The sequence below is a fragment of the Convolutriloba macropyga genome, chromosome 2, assembly GCF_964194025.1.
Source record: "Convolutriloba macropyga chromosome 2, txConMacr16.3, whole genome shotgun sequence".
NCBI lineage: Eukaryota > Metazoa > Xenacoelomorpha > Acoela > Convolutidae > Convolutriloba > Convolutriloba macropyga.
Window position 1 is genome coordinate 20,557,948 of NC_134469.1, and position 18,057 is coordinate 20,576,004.

Here is an 18,057-nt window from a genome sequence, read left to right on the forward strand (position 1 = left end):
CATATGAAAACCTACAGCACCGAATACATCTTGATATCACCAAACATGTGGCGTTGAAGACAAGGGCACAGTCCTGAAAAGTAAAATCCTGGTAGAGTCATCCTTACCAACTACGGGGTTCAACACATAATGAAAATAATCTATCAATTATTTCTATTGGTAAGTAAATTATCCAATTTTTGTCCATTGCCAGGCTAATTTTTGTTCAAGATTAAATATTACCTACTGTAAGCGATTCAACAATAACAAATGGATCGTAGACTCTTGACATAAAAAAAAACGTGAGGCACTGTGTTCAACGCTCGGTTATGGTCATGTTTGTAGTTCTGCTTACAACGAAAGCGTTGCTTTTTTGATCCCTTTTAAGTGCAAGCACCTGCAGTGTCGAATTGCTTCCTCCTTGTATGAAACAATAATTTTTGATTCAGTAGATTGATCAAACTCATCATTATGGTCTTCCAGATCCGGAACGTTGCCGAAAATTATAGTTAAATTAATCTCATCTGGTTGAAGGAGACGTGACAATTCCTTCGACGTAATGAGGGCTCTCTCTCGGGGGATTCCACTAAAACTAAGTAATGGTCCATGTAAAAGTTGTCAAGGACGGTTGTTGTAAATATGTTTGACACCAAGGGAGCACTCTAACCTGGAGCAACCTTCTTTTAATGTCGGATTATGTGGTAAAAATATGTTGTCTGCTCCGTAGGAGCACATATTATAGGCTTGGTTTTGAACTAAATCTGTTCCGGGAGTAATGACTTGTTGGGGGATGTCCGATGGAATTTGGCTGCCTCATTCAGTACCCAATGAACCTTATTTTCTTAGTTTAACAAACGGAATATCTGGTAGGTACCATTCACTTTTCGACCCATTGTCCACCTTGTTAGCATCTTTGTTTTTCTAAGAATTTGTTGACGTTAATGGAGGAATTTTTTTCAGAGAACGGTCTTTTTTCAGCTACTTTCAAAACATTTTAATTGAACCAGAGCTCAGAAGTATCTATTGGGCAGTAGGCATCTTCAAATCTTACTAAGTAACACTTTTCTGTGTATTTGTTGACAGTATTTGAATAACTGTCCCTCGTAGACTGGTCTTGCGTAAGCAGCTATTCTAAAGATTTTATTTAAATAATACTGAGAAAAAGTTTTTGAGCAGTTATACTTATGCTCCAAAATTCTTTTTTTCAGCTAAGGAGTGACATTGAACGGTTCGGAAGCTTTATTGTCGCCTGCCGTAACAGTTAACAAACTTGATGTCAGCATGATTTTCGGCATTTTTACCCTTGACTGTTAGTTTCAGTGCCCTACTGTCCAAACCAAGAATGTTTGTCAGACCAATGGACACCCAAATGTCATTGCAAACGGAATCGGAAAAAATAAGTTCCTATTATCTTTAACATAAAACTTCTTATTCAGACAAATTACTTTATAGTAGTCTTACCCAATGATTGGCCACTAGAAATTTTACTTTGACTTGCGCCAGCCATAAAATTATTGCTTTTGTTAGTTGAGAACACCGATGAAAAAAATTGTTCTGAGAGCTATTGTAACCGTCTTTCTTGCACCTCCTCGACTTTGCGCATTCCTTTGGGCCATCTCTGTTTCTCCCAAACATGGTAAGCACGGTTTTGATTTGGACACTGTTGTTGATTGCTGTGCGGGAGTTTTTTCAAGGAACACGCTTCCCCCAGAGAGGCTATGGTTGCCTCTACACTTAAACAACAAGTGAAGAGGGGAATTACGGTTATATCTGGTTTATGGGTTCCTTTTTGGTGTGTGGTGGCAGTGAATGTATTCGAGGCAACTTTATGCTTAATTACGGAGTTATTGTTGTCCGCAGATCTTGCCTCTTTTATGTTTGATTTATTCATTCATGTGACTTGGCCTTTTTTTAACCTATCGTTGGAATCAAGAGAATTGGATTAACCAAATGTTTCTTAACTGTGAAGGTTCAACATGATTCTTTCATATTGGCTGGTAGTCTTTGCCTAGCCGTGTTTTTAGAAGTGAGGCACTTTTTAGATCAGAGTCATGTGTAAGTGACAAGAAGACCCCGACAAGATTTGAAGTAGTGGCAGAAAAGTTTATGTTCCTATCGTTATTTTGAATCTTGAGAAGTGCTGAGTTTGTCTGAAAACGCACAGGCAACTGCCCGTGGCGACAAAATTATCGTTTTCCACTCTTAAGTGCGTTTTTGTACCTGAGGCCAAAGTACTTAGGGCTGACGCAACAACGGCAATTTTTGTTTTCCCCTAGCAATAGTTTTTAGGTCAGTTGACTTGACGTCATCCGTCAAATCGTAATCCGCTCTTTAAATTAACATTACCACTCATGCCACTGCAAAATGTCGCCATTGAGTACAATTTTTCTTCCGACAGGAGATTATTTGTCGTGCAGTTAATTGCTGTTACCAACTCCCTACCTAAACCCATTGGATCTCAGATTGAACGTTTGTTGTCAACGACTCAAAGGGAGCTGCCCTTGGCAAATATTCAAATTTTATAACTATCGAGACTGTGTTCCGGATGCGTCGGTTGATACCGGCTTAATAACATTACGTAAGTTTTGGTTAACTGATTACTTTAACTGAAAGCTGCGAGCGGTTAACCGAATGTATTTAGCTGGTACGGGGTTAATGACCTTTGGTGAAAGTACATGTGGTGGTTGCAAGGGAGCAAAACTGAAAAGAGTTGGGAGTGACTTTGAACGGTTCGGAAGCTTTATTGTCGCCTGCCGTAACAGTTAACAAACTTGATGTCAGCATGATTTTCGGCATTTTTACCCTTGACTGTTAGTTTCAGTGCCCTACTGTCCAAACCAAGAATGTTTGTCAGACCAATGGACACCCAAATGTCATTGCAAACGGAATCGGAAAAAATAAGTTCCTATTATCTTTAACATAAAACTTCTTATTCAGACAAATTACTTTATAGTAGTTTTACCCAATGATTGGCCACTAGAAGTTTCACTTTGACTTGCGCCAGCCATAAAATTATTGCTTTTGTTAGTTGAGAACACCGATGAAAAAAATTGTTCTGAGAGCTATTGTAACCGTCTTTCTTGCACCTCCTCGACTTTGCGCATTCCTTTGGGCCATCTCTGTTTCTCCCAAACATGGTAAGCACGGTTTTGATTTGGACACTGTTGTTGATTGCTGTGCGGGAGTTTTTTCAAGGAGTACAATTTTTCTTCCGACAGGAGATTATTTGTCGTGCAGTTAATTGCTGTTACCAACTCCCTACTTAAACCCATTGGATCTCAGATTGAACGTTTGTTGTCAACGACTCAAAGGGAGCTGCCCTTGGCAAATATTCAAATTTTATAACTATCGAGACTGTGTTCCGGATGCGTCGGTTGATACCGGCTTAATAACATTACGTAAGTTTTGGTTTACATTGATCCCACTAGATAGATATACTTGCACGAAACGCCAGATATTAGGGATCGGGGAAACATTGCTTGCGTACAATATGATCAATGACATACGGGGGGTTGGTACCTCTAATGTGGTGGCGTTTGATGCTTTAACTGAAAGCTGCGAGCGTTTAACCGAATATATTTAGCTGCCACGGGGTTAATGACGTTTGGTGAAAATACATGTGGTGGTTGCAAGGGAGCAAAACTAAAAAGAGTTGGGACTAACTGGAGTTGCAGGTTATGGGGCTTAGATGGGGGTAAGACAGTACGTGCATTTATCTGTGCTTAGGGTGGTTTCGAACCATTAGTTGCTAATGGAGCATTAGCAAGTGCAATAAGGGACGGTAAATGAGGAGGGCTTCTCAGGTTCATCTTGGCATCACTCTTGGCATACTATGCTCGAGAATTTGAGTGTGGTTCAAAACAATTTTTTTTTCAATTTCCTCCGATTTGGCCAAAATCTCTAAGGTTCAATGAGCAGTGCAAGAAGAACTCATAGATTTTCGAATGACAATTTGAAGTCTTTCGGCCTAATTTTAATTTTCTACAAGACTGTAACCAAGTGTTTTTCTCCAACCAACAGCTAATTTTTAGCTTCAGTACTATTGGTTTCTAGTGATCTCTGCTCTTCGCTGATTTAAAAAGTCAAGACTTTATGCTTTCAACATCCACATTTTAAATTCCTTTCCAATTAAGATGGATTTAAGACTACTTGCGCCGTTGGTATCTCGAGAATTCCCTCCGACCATTGTCAACAGAGTGCATTAAGGACAATAAATGGCATCAAACCAGTTGATTCTAGTTAAACCGGTCCAGGATTTTCTCTCAAATTATGTTCCGAAGCTCATCCGAGAAGTATCAACAGAAAACCTAGTACTATTACTAAATTTGGTAATGCCGAGTAAAAGAGTCGGATTTGATACCAATGCAACCGAATGTTTAGGCAAAAGAGTTCCAATGGATCAATAAAGGAGAAAAATTTGCTTTGAGAGGATTCCATGAAACCGACTGTGATGACAATTGAGCCATTAGGTATCATCTCCAGATCATCGCTTTACTTCAGATAAAGAAGACTAATTTATAGTTATTTGTTGGCAACATTATTCATTCACTAAGCCATTAGAGCTTTAACTCTCACTTACACACAAAAAAAAGTTTTTACCATACCAGAAGAAGCAACAAATTTGAGCTGCGATATCCTCCTAGCATCAACGCCACAGCATCAGTGCCACCACTACGCAATTAAAATTTCGGTTTCGACAATGCTAACGTGCTGCATAACAAATAGTGCACCGGACGCATGATATGAATAGCTACTCTAGAATATGAAGTTCAACTATTAACAAAATTTATCAAAAATTGCTGACCTCCTAAGCTTCTATAAAACTCCAGCACAGCTATATTGCATTTGACTTAAATTATTTGACTCATTGGAGTGCTTAATTGGGACTATATCTAACCTAAATAACTTCCTACTTTTTGAAAATAAAATGAAGGCCAACCCCTATTTAAAGAAAATATTTGTCAAAATATTTCTACAGAGTAAAAAGTTTCAGGGGTAGCCAATTAAAGGGTCGCCATAAGGGTTTTGAAATGAAGATGTTGACTGAATAATAAAAGCAGAAAAACCGATACTTTGTTTCTGGGATAAGAGTTAGTCAACCCTGAAAATTTTCTATTCTGAAGGTGACATTGTTAAAAGTGCTTCTCGTTTGCGTCTCGACTCGAAATTCCGGCCTGGTCCTATTTCATCAACGTGAGAAAGGTCAACTTATTTCAACCATTAGTGCTCCGCTTGCCAACAAAGCTGTTGGGAGAATGCGAGGCCCGTTGTAGGTAACAATCAGAGCTCTTGACTGACTGGCTCAATTTTCTTGTCGATGCTGTGCTGTAATTTCATGTGGGCGAACTATTGCAGCCCTATCATAGAGAACGTAGCCAACGCATGAAGAGGTAAATTAACGATAGAGACAATAATTGTTAGCATCAATGACATCTTTGTGAACAATTTGGTTTGTAGCATGGCTCATGGTTTGAAACAAAGTTTGGCTATAGCATTGTGATTTTGTGTGCTATCGGTGTTGCTAGGGCTCGTAATTTGCTATAATTAATAACAGTTATTCCATATGTGAGCTCTGTTTTGACATAAAATAAAAGTTCTAAAAAGTGTAATACCCTAAATAAATCTGGGTATTTACTAAGAAAATTGTCTCTATTGCATTAATGTTTGTTTTTCTATATACTTTTGTTTTTTTTTATTTTTTTAATAAACTTTTACTTATCAACAATGCCTAAAATGTAAAAACAAATTATGCGTCTTAACTACTAGATTGTATTTACTACACAAACTTATAATAGGAGTTTATTTTCTAAAGCCCTTTTGTAAAGGTAATATACATATGGCTTGTTTGTTTGATCAAAAAACAGCCGCCGAAAATATATTAAAGCCTCATAGCTTATGAACTTGAACTAATAACAAGCTGTTAAACAATTGTATTGACCATGACCCAATACATACCCATGAATCCAGATGTAATCGAGAAGCTTGATATCTCAAAAGCAGTTTTTTTTCACTGGATGCAGAACTCTGACAACGAGAAATAAAAGCGGTGTACGTAAAAATGGTTTTTAAAAATTTGTTGAAGAAATTAGAAACGTGCAACAATTTTACAATGCTTATTTTAAAATAGTACGCATCATGAATTAACGGTGGATATGTGTGTTTTTCTTAGAACAAAACAGCAAAAAAACACTAAAATTAACGAAATCAGAAATAGTAGTTGAAAGAAGATAAAAAAATATATTCAAAACAACATTTTCTTTGATTGAATTGTTAACAGTACTTGGAAATTGCATACATACAGGTGTTTGCTGTGAGTACCAGAAAAAAGGGAAAAACTATAAATTTTCCTGGTCCGATCGACAACCAAAATTCAAATAGAGTCACCAAAAATATATCCCCCCATGAAATTAAAGCCCCCCATTATGGTATATTTACCATGATTAGGGGGCGGGGGCGGTAGGTTATCTGACCACTAAGCTGGGGAGGGGGCTTTAATGTGAAAGACCCCATTTCTGTAATTTCAATGCTCTTTTGATTCAAGTGACCCAGCGCTCAGAAAAGCATCACATAGTTGAGGAAAACACTGTTTGTCTTCAGAAAAAAGTCCATAACTGATGCCGCTTTACCACTAATTGAAACTATTCCTACCAATTTAAGCCACAATCTAAATTTTCTGATCTCCGAAAGCATTCAACTAGCTCTCAACATTTCCTGCACAGATATAGAATTTAATTCGGCGCGAGAGGTCACATGGACCAAGCTACATTGAGAAGAGCTTTCCACAGAGTCTTGCCCAAATTTGTAATACTTTTTAGCGGTTCAAATAAAAAACTTTACAGTTGTTTTTAGCTCTCAGTGTAATGCTAGTATCAAACAATTTTAAATTGAACACTTTTCTGACTTAATCTGATTGTTCCCTTATTTGTTTTTCGATAATTGATTGGAAACCTAGCAAACCCAAGCGACAAATATTTAACCGGAACAGGAAACTGTTTAGGCTTGACTGGTATCTGACCTCGCTGATAAGTTATTTCAGCATAGAGTAAACTTCGAGTGTTGATCAAGCCTGGAATGAATAACTGGCTGCAGAAGAAAAAATATTGAATGATCAATTACCGATTAAGGTTAAAACAGTCTTTGACCATAAATGCACGTTTTATGATGATGAATTGTTATTAATGAAGAAGAAGAAAAGGGAATGTGAGCGATTGTATCGAAAAACCCGAAGTGTTGATTTGAAGGCGAATTTTGATTTGAATACCAAAATTTATTTCAATTAGTTTCAACACAGTTAAACACAGCGAAATGACGTGTGGTGTGATTCCGCTCATGAAATTTTACGAAAATGAATGAGTTCAATGCCGTTTGTTTTACAGTACTCTTCAATTTCAGTGACAGAGATATGTTGCCTAAGTCGTCCAACATAGACATGACGGCGGCTTGGAGGTCTTTTAACGCCCAATATATCCGATGTGTTCGTATTGGTACCAGTCTTTAATTTTTTAATTCCAGAAGGTCTTTGCTTTAGCTGTGTTGTTTCTATATTCAAATCGTAGGCTTTTCGTTTTTTGGTACCTGTAGCACTTTGATAACTCGAAGTGCTGTCATTTCTGGTTTTCAGGAGCTCCGTTTCTGCTGCTCTAGGAAAGGGTGAATCAGGTTTTTTCATCGTAGTTATTTTATTTCGTAGTAAAGAGACCTCGCGTATAAGAGCATCAATGCGTTCCGTTTTTTGTTCAATTGCAGAAATTCGGATCTATTCTGCCCCCCCCCCCTCCCCAGCTTAGTGAACATAAATTTTTTATGACCCCCAAGCGGAAGTGCTATTCTTTTACCTAGTAACATATAATTTATAACGGGGGGTCATAAAAAACACGGGGGGGGAGAGAGAAACAGAATAGATCAAGAAATTCTATGCAGTGCCGACAGCTCTGCAGGGAAGGTTGGCGATCACATACTGCAGGACCAAAAAATCTTTCCACTAATATTTGAACTGTTCGTAATGTGAGTGTCACACGTATGTAAAAAAAGGGTGTATTAAAAACCTTGGGTTTCAAGGTCAAAGATTTAGTTTAAATTTTAATTTGTTACTTGATTAATGACTGACACAATCTTGATAGGTGTCGACAGATTGAAATAGACAAAGCTCGGGCTTCGAGCAATACTAACAGTTGTGACATATCAGTATTTACTTGGTTAATTTACCACGGTGATAGAACCGATATTGAGTACGGGCAAAACTGAGGATAAAATTCATTCATTGAATAAAAAACCTACCTTCAGAGTTAATCACTCAATTAGATCTTAATTTATATGAAACCATTCTCTTCTGCTTTTATCTACTGATTAATTAAACTTCAATCCTTGTATTTTAAACAAGTACCACGCTCAATTACAAAAGATAATACATATTGCGCACGGGTGGCTGCTTAGTGGCGACAGAGATGGGATTGAACTCAGGACAACTCATTTTCTTTTTTTTACCCAACCGACTCTTTCAAGAACTCTTTCTCTTCAATCATTTTCTTTTGTTCTCGGCGTTCATTAATTAATTTGAGTAGTTGATTATACATACGTGTATACACAGCCTGTAAAAATTTTTGGTAACAACAAGACCACTTTTATCAGCTGAAAATTGTTACACAAAAACAAATATGAAGATTTTGCATTAAGAAATCTTAGAGGAAAAACATTGTTAGTCCATCGGTAACGCTCTTCGAGAAAGGAACTCATGTCGAAAGAGCAGGATCTGTGTTATATGTTAATAAATGTGCAAAGATGGTAGCAACAATAACTAAACTTCCTTTTTGCACAGAAGAAGTTCCTGTGTTAGTAGAGGGTCAGAATTTTTCTTCTATTAGATATATGGACCCTATTACAAAAATTTTGTATCGTAATTATACAATCGCTGCATGCAACCCGCTGTACCCAAATGTTGTGAAATTAGAAGACGGCAGTGTTCAACAAAATGGAGAAACGCTGAAGAAATTCAATCGTGAGATATATCAGTGGTCGATGAATAATAATTTAAATGTAAGTGATGAAAATCTGCATCGCAGCCTTTTCTCCATATCAGACGTAAAACAGAGTCAAATTTTACAAACAATTCGCCATAATAGTAAAAGAATTATCAGTCGGGAAGCATTCCGAGATTCGGATGGAAAATACAGTAATGAAAATTTTATTCATTGGAACGCTCAGTTCCAAAAACAATTTTTTCTAACAAATGAAATAACAATTTTTCGTAACTTAAAAACTGAAAGCTTATACGTTTGGTTAAAAGCTAAGGACATTGCTGTGTCAATCTTAACAGTCTACCTCATATTCCAAGTTGTGAAAAATTTTCCTAAATTGTCCATCTATTTAGGATTAGTCATTAAAGGAGCCTCCTGGCAACAACTGTTGCGGAATCTCGACCCTGTAACGGGAACACGTATGTATAATTAACTATTCAAATTAATTAATGGGCGCAGAGAACAAAAAAAATGATTGAAGAGAAAAAGTCCTTGAAAGAGTCGGTTGTGTAAAAAAAATTTAAAATGAATTGTCTTGAGTTCAAGACCCAAAAAAAATGAAAATGATTTGTCTTGAGTTCAGGGCCAAAAAACGAAATGAAAAAGACTTGTCTTGAGTTCAGGACAAAAAAATTGTCTTGGGTTCAAGACCAAAAAAAATGAAAATGAGTTGTCTTGAGTTCAAGACCAAAAAAATGAAACTGATTTGTCTTGAGTTCAGGACCAAAAAATGAATGAAAATGACTTGTCTTGAGTTCAAGACCAAAAGAAATGAAAAAAGGTGTCTTGAGGTCAAGACCAATAAAAATAAGGGGAAAGTCTTGAGATCAAGATTGAAAATATTGAGAAACTTTAGAAGCAAAAATGGTTTCTATTAAACATAGCAGGTAGTGAGACCCCACAAGTTGGTGAATATGTGAACTATATGCCAGAGTTGTGGAAAATTATTTCGCAGATTTACCCGGGAGTGTACCGAGTTGAATCTTGTCTGTCACGGACTCGGAAGGTGTCTACACTAGAAATTCTGGCACCCGCCAGTATTCGGTCCCGAGCTCTGCAGACTGAAGTGGAACTGCAAAACCAGTGCGCGCAGTTAGAGAAATTGAAGAGTACAAACTCTTTACTCCAAAAGGATCTTGTCGAGCTACGAAAAAATCTAGACGAACATTGCGACAAAGCCAAAGAGGCAACAAGAGAAGCATTGGGAAAATTGAGCGCCGAGTGTGAGGCGCTAAGAGATAACCTAAATGCGGCGGCAGCTAGAAATGCCGAACAAGAGCAGTCAATCGACTTACTTAAGCAGGAGTTGGCCGATCTAAAAGTCAATACTGATAAAACTGGTAAAAAGAGAGCGAAATCATGGAGAAAATGGAAAAAGAGAATGACCAGTTGAGGTCAGAGCTTCAGCAGTTGGAAAACTATAACCAGTACTTGGCGAGTGAGTGCCGAAGGAAAGACACGACACTATAATTGATAGACAAAAGCATTCTTTGAAGAACGAGAAAGCCAAAGCGAAGGCCACAGAAAAGTGTTTATTCGAGATTCGGAATAAAATGTATTGAATCGGCCTGCGACTTTGTACAAGATTTTGCTGGTAAAAAGTTCTGCTTCAAAAGATCAGATCAAAGAACACTACCACAAAATGAGCTTGTTGACGCACCCTGATGCTGGTGGATACCACAAAATGAGCTTGTTGACGCACCCTGATGCTGGTGGAGATGAGGAGTTTTTCAAGACCATTAATCGAGCATACCAAATACTGATGAACAATGGGGCGCGAGAAGCGTACAACAATTTCGGGCTGGACGAGGCAGAGAAAGTCATGAATGACGAAAACTGATACTCAAACTTTTTATATGAAAATTACAAACTTTTTGTATTTTAAAACGTTCTTGCATCAAGAGCTGTAAAATTTGTTTGATTTCATGTGAGTGAGTGGCACACTCTATTCTTATTGAGAGGGGGGCAGTGTGAGTGTCACACGTATGTAAAAAAAGGGTTAGTCCCCAGCTTAGTGAACATAAATTTTTTATGACCCCCAAGCGGAAGTGCTATTCTTTTACCTAGTAACATATAATTTATAACGGGGGGTCATAAAAAACACGGGGGGGGGGGGAGAGAGAAACAGAATAGATCAAGAAATTCTATGCAGTGCCGACAGCTCTGCAGGGAATTCCACTAATATTTGAACTGTTCGTAATGTGAGTGTCACACGTATGTAAAAAAAGGGTGTATTAAAAACCTTGGGTTTCAAGGTCAAAGATTTAGTTTAAATTTTAATTTGTTACTTGATTAATGACTGACACAATCTTGATAGGTGTCGACAGATTGAAATAGACAAAGCTCGGGCTTCGAGCAATACTAACAGTTGTGACATATCAGTATTTACTTGGTTAATTTACCACGGTGATAGAACCGATATTGAGTATGGGCAAAACTGAGGATAAAATTCATTCATTGAATAAAAAACCTACCTTCAGAGTTAATCACTCAATTAGATCCTAATTTATATGAAACCATTCTCTTCTGTTTTTATCTACTTATTAATTAAACTTCAATCCTTGTATTTTAAACAAGTACCACGCTCAATTACAAAAGATAATACATATTGTGCACGGGTGGCTGCTATAGTGGCAACAGAGATGGAATTGAACTCAAGACAACTCATTTTCTTTTTTTTACCCAACCGACTCTTTCAAGGACTCTTTCTCTTCAATCATTTTCTTTTGTTCTCGGCGTTCATTAATTAATTTGAGTAGTTGATTATACATACGTGTATACAGAGCCTGTAAAAATTTTTGGTAACAACAAGACCACTTTTATCAGCTGAAAAATATTACACAAAAACCAATATGAAGATTTTGCATTAAGAAATCTTAGAGGAAAAAGCAATTAGTTTATGTGGACAGCAGGTGAAAACAACCGGAGTTCCCAGAGTTTTTTACTCCGAGGAAAGTTCAGAACTGAAAACTGGTAATATTAAAATAACCATGGAAATGTTTCTTTCAAGCGTTGTTGACACCTTGAATTTTGGAACTTCTCAAGGAGAGAGAAATTTTTTTATGAAAATTAGAACGCTCCAATGCGAGATTCAACGACTAAAAAATCAAACTACGATTGAAATATCAAAAAACATTGTTAGTCCACCGGTAACGCTCTTTGAGAAAGGAACTCATGTCGAAAGAGCAGGATCTGTGTTATATGTTCATAAATGTGCAAAGATGGTAGCAACAATAACTAAACTTCCTTTTTGCACAGAAGAAGTTCCTGTGTTAGTAGAGGGTCAGAATTTTTCTTCTATTAGATATATGGACCCTATTACAAAGATTTTGTATCGTAATTATACAATCGCTGCATGCAACCCGCTGTACCCAAATGTTGTGAAATTAGAAGACGGCAGTTTTCAACAATATGGAGAAACGCTGAAGAAATTCAATCGTGAGATATATCAGTGGTCGATGAATAATAACTTAAATGTAAGTGATGAAAATCTGCATCGCAGCCTTTTCTCCATATCAGACGTAAAACAGAGTCAAATTTTACAAACAATTCGCCATAATAGTAAAAGAATTATCAGTCGGGAAGCATTCCGAGATTCGGATGGAAAATACAGTAATGAAAATTTTATTCATTGGAACGCTCAGTTCCAAAAACAATTTTTTCTAACAAATGAAATAACAATTTTTCGTAACTTAAAAACTGAAAGCTTATACGTTTGGTTAAAAGCTAAGGACATTGCTGTGTCAATCTTAACAGTCTACCTCATATTCCAAGTTGTGAAAAATTTTCCTAAATTGTCCATCTATTTAGGATTAGTCATTAATGGAGCCTCCTGGCAACAACTGTTGCGGAATTTCGACCCTGTAACGGGAACACGTATGTATAATTAACTATTCAAATTAATTAATGGGCGCCGAGAACAAAAAAAATGATTGAAGAGAAAGAGTCCTTGAAAGAGTCGGTTGTGTAAAAAAAATTTAAAATGAATTGTCTTGAGTTCAAGACCCCAAAAAAATGAAAAATGATTTGTCTTGAGTTCAGGGCCAAAAAACGAAATGAAAATGACTTGTCTTGAGTTCAGGACAAAAAAATTGTCTTGGGTTCAAGACCAAAAAAAATGAAAATGAGTTGTCTTGAGTTCAAGACCAAAATAATGAAAATGATTTGTCTTGAGTTCAGGACCAAAAATGAATGAAAATGACTTGTCTTGAGTTCAAGACCAAAAGAAATGAAAAAAAGGTGTCTTGAGGTCAAGACCAATAAAAATAAGGGGAAAGTCTTGAGATCAAGATTGAAAATATTGAGAAACTTTAGAAGCAAAAATGGTTTCTATTAAACATAGCAGGCAGTGAGACCCCACAAATTGGTGAATATGTGAACTATACGCCAGAGTTGTGGAAAGTGATTTCGCAGATTTACCCGGGAGTGTACCGAGTTGAATCTTGTCTGTCACGGACTCGGAAGGTGTCTACACTAGAAATTCTGGCACCCGCCAATATTCGGTCCCGAGCTCTGCAGACTGAAGTGGAACTGCAAAACCAGTGCGCGCAGTTAGAGAAATTGAAGAGTACAAACTCTTTACTCCAAAAGGATCTTGTCGAGCTACGACAAAATCTAGACGAAAATTGCGACAAAGCCAAAGAGGCAACAAGAGAAGCATTGGGAAAATTGAGCGCCGAGTGTGAGGCGCTAAGAGATAACCTAAATGCGGCGGCAGCTAGAAATGCCGAACAAGAGCAGTCAATCGACTTACTTAAGCAGGAGTTGGCCGATCTAAAAGTCAATACTGATAAAACTGGTAAAAAGAGAGCGAAATCATGGAGAAAATGGAAAAAGAGAATGACCAGTTGAGGTCAGAGCTTCAGCAGTTGGAAAACTATAACCAGTACTTGGCGAGTGAGTGCCGAAGGAAAGACACGACACTATAATTGATAGACAAAAGCATTCTTTGAAGAACGAGAAAGCCAAAGCGAAGGCCACAGAAAAGTGTTTATTCGAGATTCGGAATAAAATGTATTGAATCGGCCTGCGACATTGTACAAGATTTTGTTGGTAAAAAGTTCTGCTTCAAAAGATCAGATCAAAGAACACTACCACAAAATGAGCTTGTTGACGCAACCTGATGCTGGTGGAGATGAGGAGTTTTTCAAGACCATTAATCGAGCATACCAAATACTGATGAACAATGGGGCGCGAGAAGCGTACAACAATTTCGGGCTGGACGAGGCAGAGAAAGTCATGAATGACGAAAACTGATACCCAAACTTTTTATATGAAAATTACAAACTTTTTGTATTTTAAAACGTTCATGCATCAAGAGCTGAAAAATTTGTTTGATTTCATGTGAGTGAGTGGCACACTCTATTCTTATTGAGAGGGGGGCAGTGTGAGTGTCACACGTATGTAAAAAAAGGGTGTACTAAAAACCTTGGGTTTCAAGGTCAAAGATTTAGTTTAAATTTTAATTTATTACTTGATTAATGACTGACACAATCTTGATAGGTGTCGACAGATTGAAATAGACAAATCTCGGGCTTCGAGCAATACTAACAATTGTGACATATCAGTATTTACTTGGTTAATTTACCACTTGATAGAACCGATATTGGGTACGGGCAAAACTGAGGATAAAACTCAATCATTGAATAATAAACCTACCTTCAGAGTTAATCACTCAATTAGATCTTCATTTATTTGAAATCATTCTCTTCTGCTTTTATCAACTTATTAATTAAACTTCAATCCAAGTATTTTAAACAAGTACCACGCTCAATTAAAAAAGATAATGCATATTGCGCACGGGCGGCTGCTATAGTAAGGCCCAGACACGCAAGGTGGGACGTAAACGGTATTAGAGTTAACACAATGGGTACCAATTTGGGCACTGCGTCGCTGAACATAAATTTCACAAAGCCGTTCAGGGCTGGTGGCGGCGGTGGGGATGCAATTTCTAATGGTAATAATAAAACATGGGGATCAAAGGAGTTCGCCCACAAGGAGCTCGAAGTAGCGCCCTACAGAGGGTTGATGTACACAGAATATAATTGATTTGATTCAATACAAATTTGAATAAGACTATTGCAAGGTCTGTCAAACAGATCAAACTGATGCGGAGAACCCTCAAGCCAAACGTTTGAGCTGGAAACTATCCAGCATGCAGAGGAATAAGATCTTCGAATAACTTGAGCAAAATGAATAAATCAAGCAGATGCGGAGAAACCTCACTGCAAAAGCTAGAAAAATTCAAATTCAGATATCTGTCCCAGATACAAATTTTTTCGCCGGAATCTGAAATCCCCAGTAATTGGGGCTACCCAAAGAATGTCCGGCCTCTTATCACTCAGTAAGTGACAATAATCACGAGCTGAAGCAAAATTAAATAGCCTCCCGTGTGCAAAATGGAGACTATTTAAGTTTATCACAACAATTAGGCTATTTACAATTATAAATATACGGGATTAATCTTTGCATGGGTTTCTGTAGCACAGCCGGGGTGTATGGGGATATAATGGGGGGAACACATTCAGAAAGGACTACGTATTTCGTGTTTCAGGTGAAATGTAGTATTGAGGGAGCATTGGCTCTGTACACGATGCCTAAGCTGCGAGTTTGCGGTAGAGCTTGGGCAATCGGAACCGATGATTTTGTAATGCCAAGTGCACTCAGCATGTATTTCAGACTTCTCTCGCTGGCGTTTTTAATCACAATAATAATTCTTCTGCACCTCAAGCTACTTAAATGTGACCAACCTTACTTCTACCTATCCCTCTATCTCTATGGCTGTCTTGGCATTACTGGGGTATGTGAAATTGCGTTTGGTTTCGTTTATTGTTCAACTTCTTTTTCCAAAATGGTGGCATGTATAGATATGCAAGGCTGGCCTTTTTTCTGTCAAAGTTCTCATTTTGTTTGCGCATCCTTGGGAAAAACGAGCAAAACAAAAACAAGAAAAAAGTGTTATACAAATTATAAAGCGCAGCAAAACTCGAATACTAAATCAAACTCTACAGGATTCTGACATAACCCGAACGCAAAAATGTCGAACAAATAAATCATCTGAAAAAAAGCAACTTGAGATAAATTTAAGAAAACAAGCGGAAATAATGTTTGACTATTTTCTGTCTTTGAATTCTTAAAATAGCCTGATAACCCATATCATACCTTCAAGTTGATTTCCTCTGTTGGATAAACAGACAATTAATGGAAAAATTTGCTTTTCTTGAGAACTAAAATTAGACCAAAAGTTTGCTTCAAAAGGTTGCATAAATTCAATAATTTTTTGATTTATCCGAATTCTTTAATAAAATTTAACATAATAAATATTTGAATTAAAATGAGAAAAGGAGGAAAGTATGGTGTCCGCTTATTATGTTTATGTTAAGCTTAAAACTTATTATCTCCAGTTCCTCTCTGGCTACCTTTTTGATCCAACGGAAGCAGTGCAAGTGCAGAAAGCATCATGAAGAAAGAAAAAGAAATGTTCAGAGAAACTGCAGTATTAATTTAAATTTTATATTTGCACTATCTAAAATATCCGTTAAATGATTAAGGAATTTGTTAATTGTACACATCTGACTTTTTTCGACTTCAAATACTTGATAACTTGTAACTCAATAGCAGTTTGATTTAAGAGAAATAGTCCTAGCCATTATTTCTCTTCAGTATAGTGTCATTTATGTCAGAAAAGCAGATCAATATTTTTTTCGAACTGCCCTCATCTTGAAAACCAAGTACTATGCTTGATTTAGATTTAAAATTGTCGTATATTTACTTACACAACTGATCTCAAATGGGATCACTGAATTTTTAGCAAATAAGAAACGTTTTTGAAAACTTAAAAAAACTTTGCAGCTTTCGATCTCCATCTTCATTTGGTTTACCCAGATTCTTATGTTGATCTCGAAACTGATATTCCTGGTCAACATCTCAGAGCTGGGTGTCAGAATGTTGAGCCGGTTGATCACATACACAATTACACAGCATGTTTTTTAAAAGAGATGATGCAATAAATTCTTAGACAGTGTGGGAAAGTAGGAAAATCAGCAACTTTTTTTGTTCGATTTGCGCGTCAACCTTATAAATAATGTGTGATAATAATGTGTGAGACTGCAGTTCTATGTTTCGAGAATTTTTTCACACTTCACTCGGTAATCCGTATGAAAAAGTTTTTCTGTGGATATAGAAATTTAGTAATTGCAAATCGGTTTAAGGTGGTGAAGTAAGTAAGTTCAGCAAGGATGTTTAGTGAAGTAAGTTCCTGGCGAAACATAGAAATTGTGAAATCGGAAGTTGAATAGCAAACGATTATGGACGGATGTGATAAGTCTTTGAAACTAGATGCATGATTGTTCCGACCCCCACTTTAGAGGGGAGGGAGGAACTATATACTCAAATGGGTTTTTTTGTTCAGACAATTTTGGCCGATCGATATATTCACCGTAGAGAGCTGTGAGTGGTATCATTTAAAAGCACTTACATCCTAAAATATGGAATTAAAACGATTTCTTTTGAATTTCGTTTCTTACAGGGAGTTATCAAGGTTTAAAATTTGTGAAAATTCGACAGTTTTTATTAACATTTTCAGTAATTTTTAACACAATTTTGCCAAGATTATTGAAAATTAGTTGAAATTTTTAACGTTAGAGACAGAAGAGCGTTGCTGAATTGTTTGATTTGAGTTGCTTTGGCTGAAGATTTTGACTTTCTTCTTCAAAAATTGGATAAAATATGCATTTTTGGTCCCTCTTGTTTAAGTTTGCCGCAAATGGAGAGCTACAAACCGCTGACACAGTCTCTCTAAACTCCAAAAGAGAGCTAGTTGAAACTCGGCACCCTATAAAAGTCTTCTGGAATTAAAGTTTTGCCGTTTTTTACAAATTTAACTCGGTAATTATACAAAATAAATCATTGTTTTATAAATATATGAAGTATTTGGCTCAACAATTGGTCTAATTTGCAAACATTTGGAACACTGGGGTGTTTTTTTTGGGCGCACGGCAAAATCAGTGATAGGTTTGATTTTATCATGGATTCTTACAATCAGAAATTTTTTAATTTTTATTTT

The 18,057-nt window shown here is 36.9% G+C and overlaps 1 protein-coding gene across 5 annotated transcripts in view; it reads left to right on the plus strand.

Annotated features, from left to right (window-relative positions):
- Positions 1–15,550: 15,550 nt before the first annotated feature.
- Positions 15,551–18,057, plus strand: part of LOC142357812 (diacylglycerol lipase-beta-like) — a 73,081-nt gene continuing 70,574 nt past the window's right edge. For 4 of the 5 annotated variants that reach the window (XR_012761713.1, XR_012761711.1, XM_075409334.1 and 1 more), the window contains exon 1: positions 15,551–15,792. Coding sequence is in view for 2 of the 5 variants with exons in the window: in XM_075409334.1 (XP_075265449.1) it covers positions 15,586–15,792 (207 nt within the window). In the remaining 3 variants the exon portion in view is untranslated. The remainder of the gene's footprint in view (positions 15,793–18,057) is intronic. The other variant, XM_075409346.1, reaches the window with a different exon arrangement.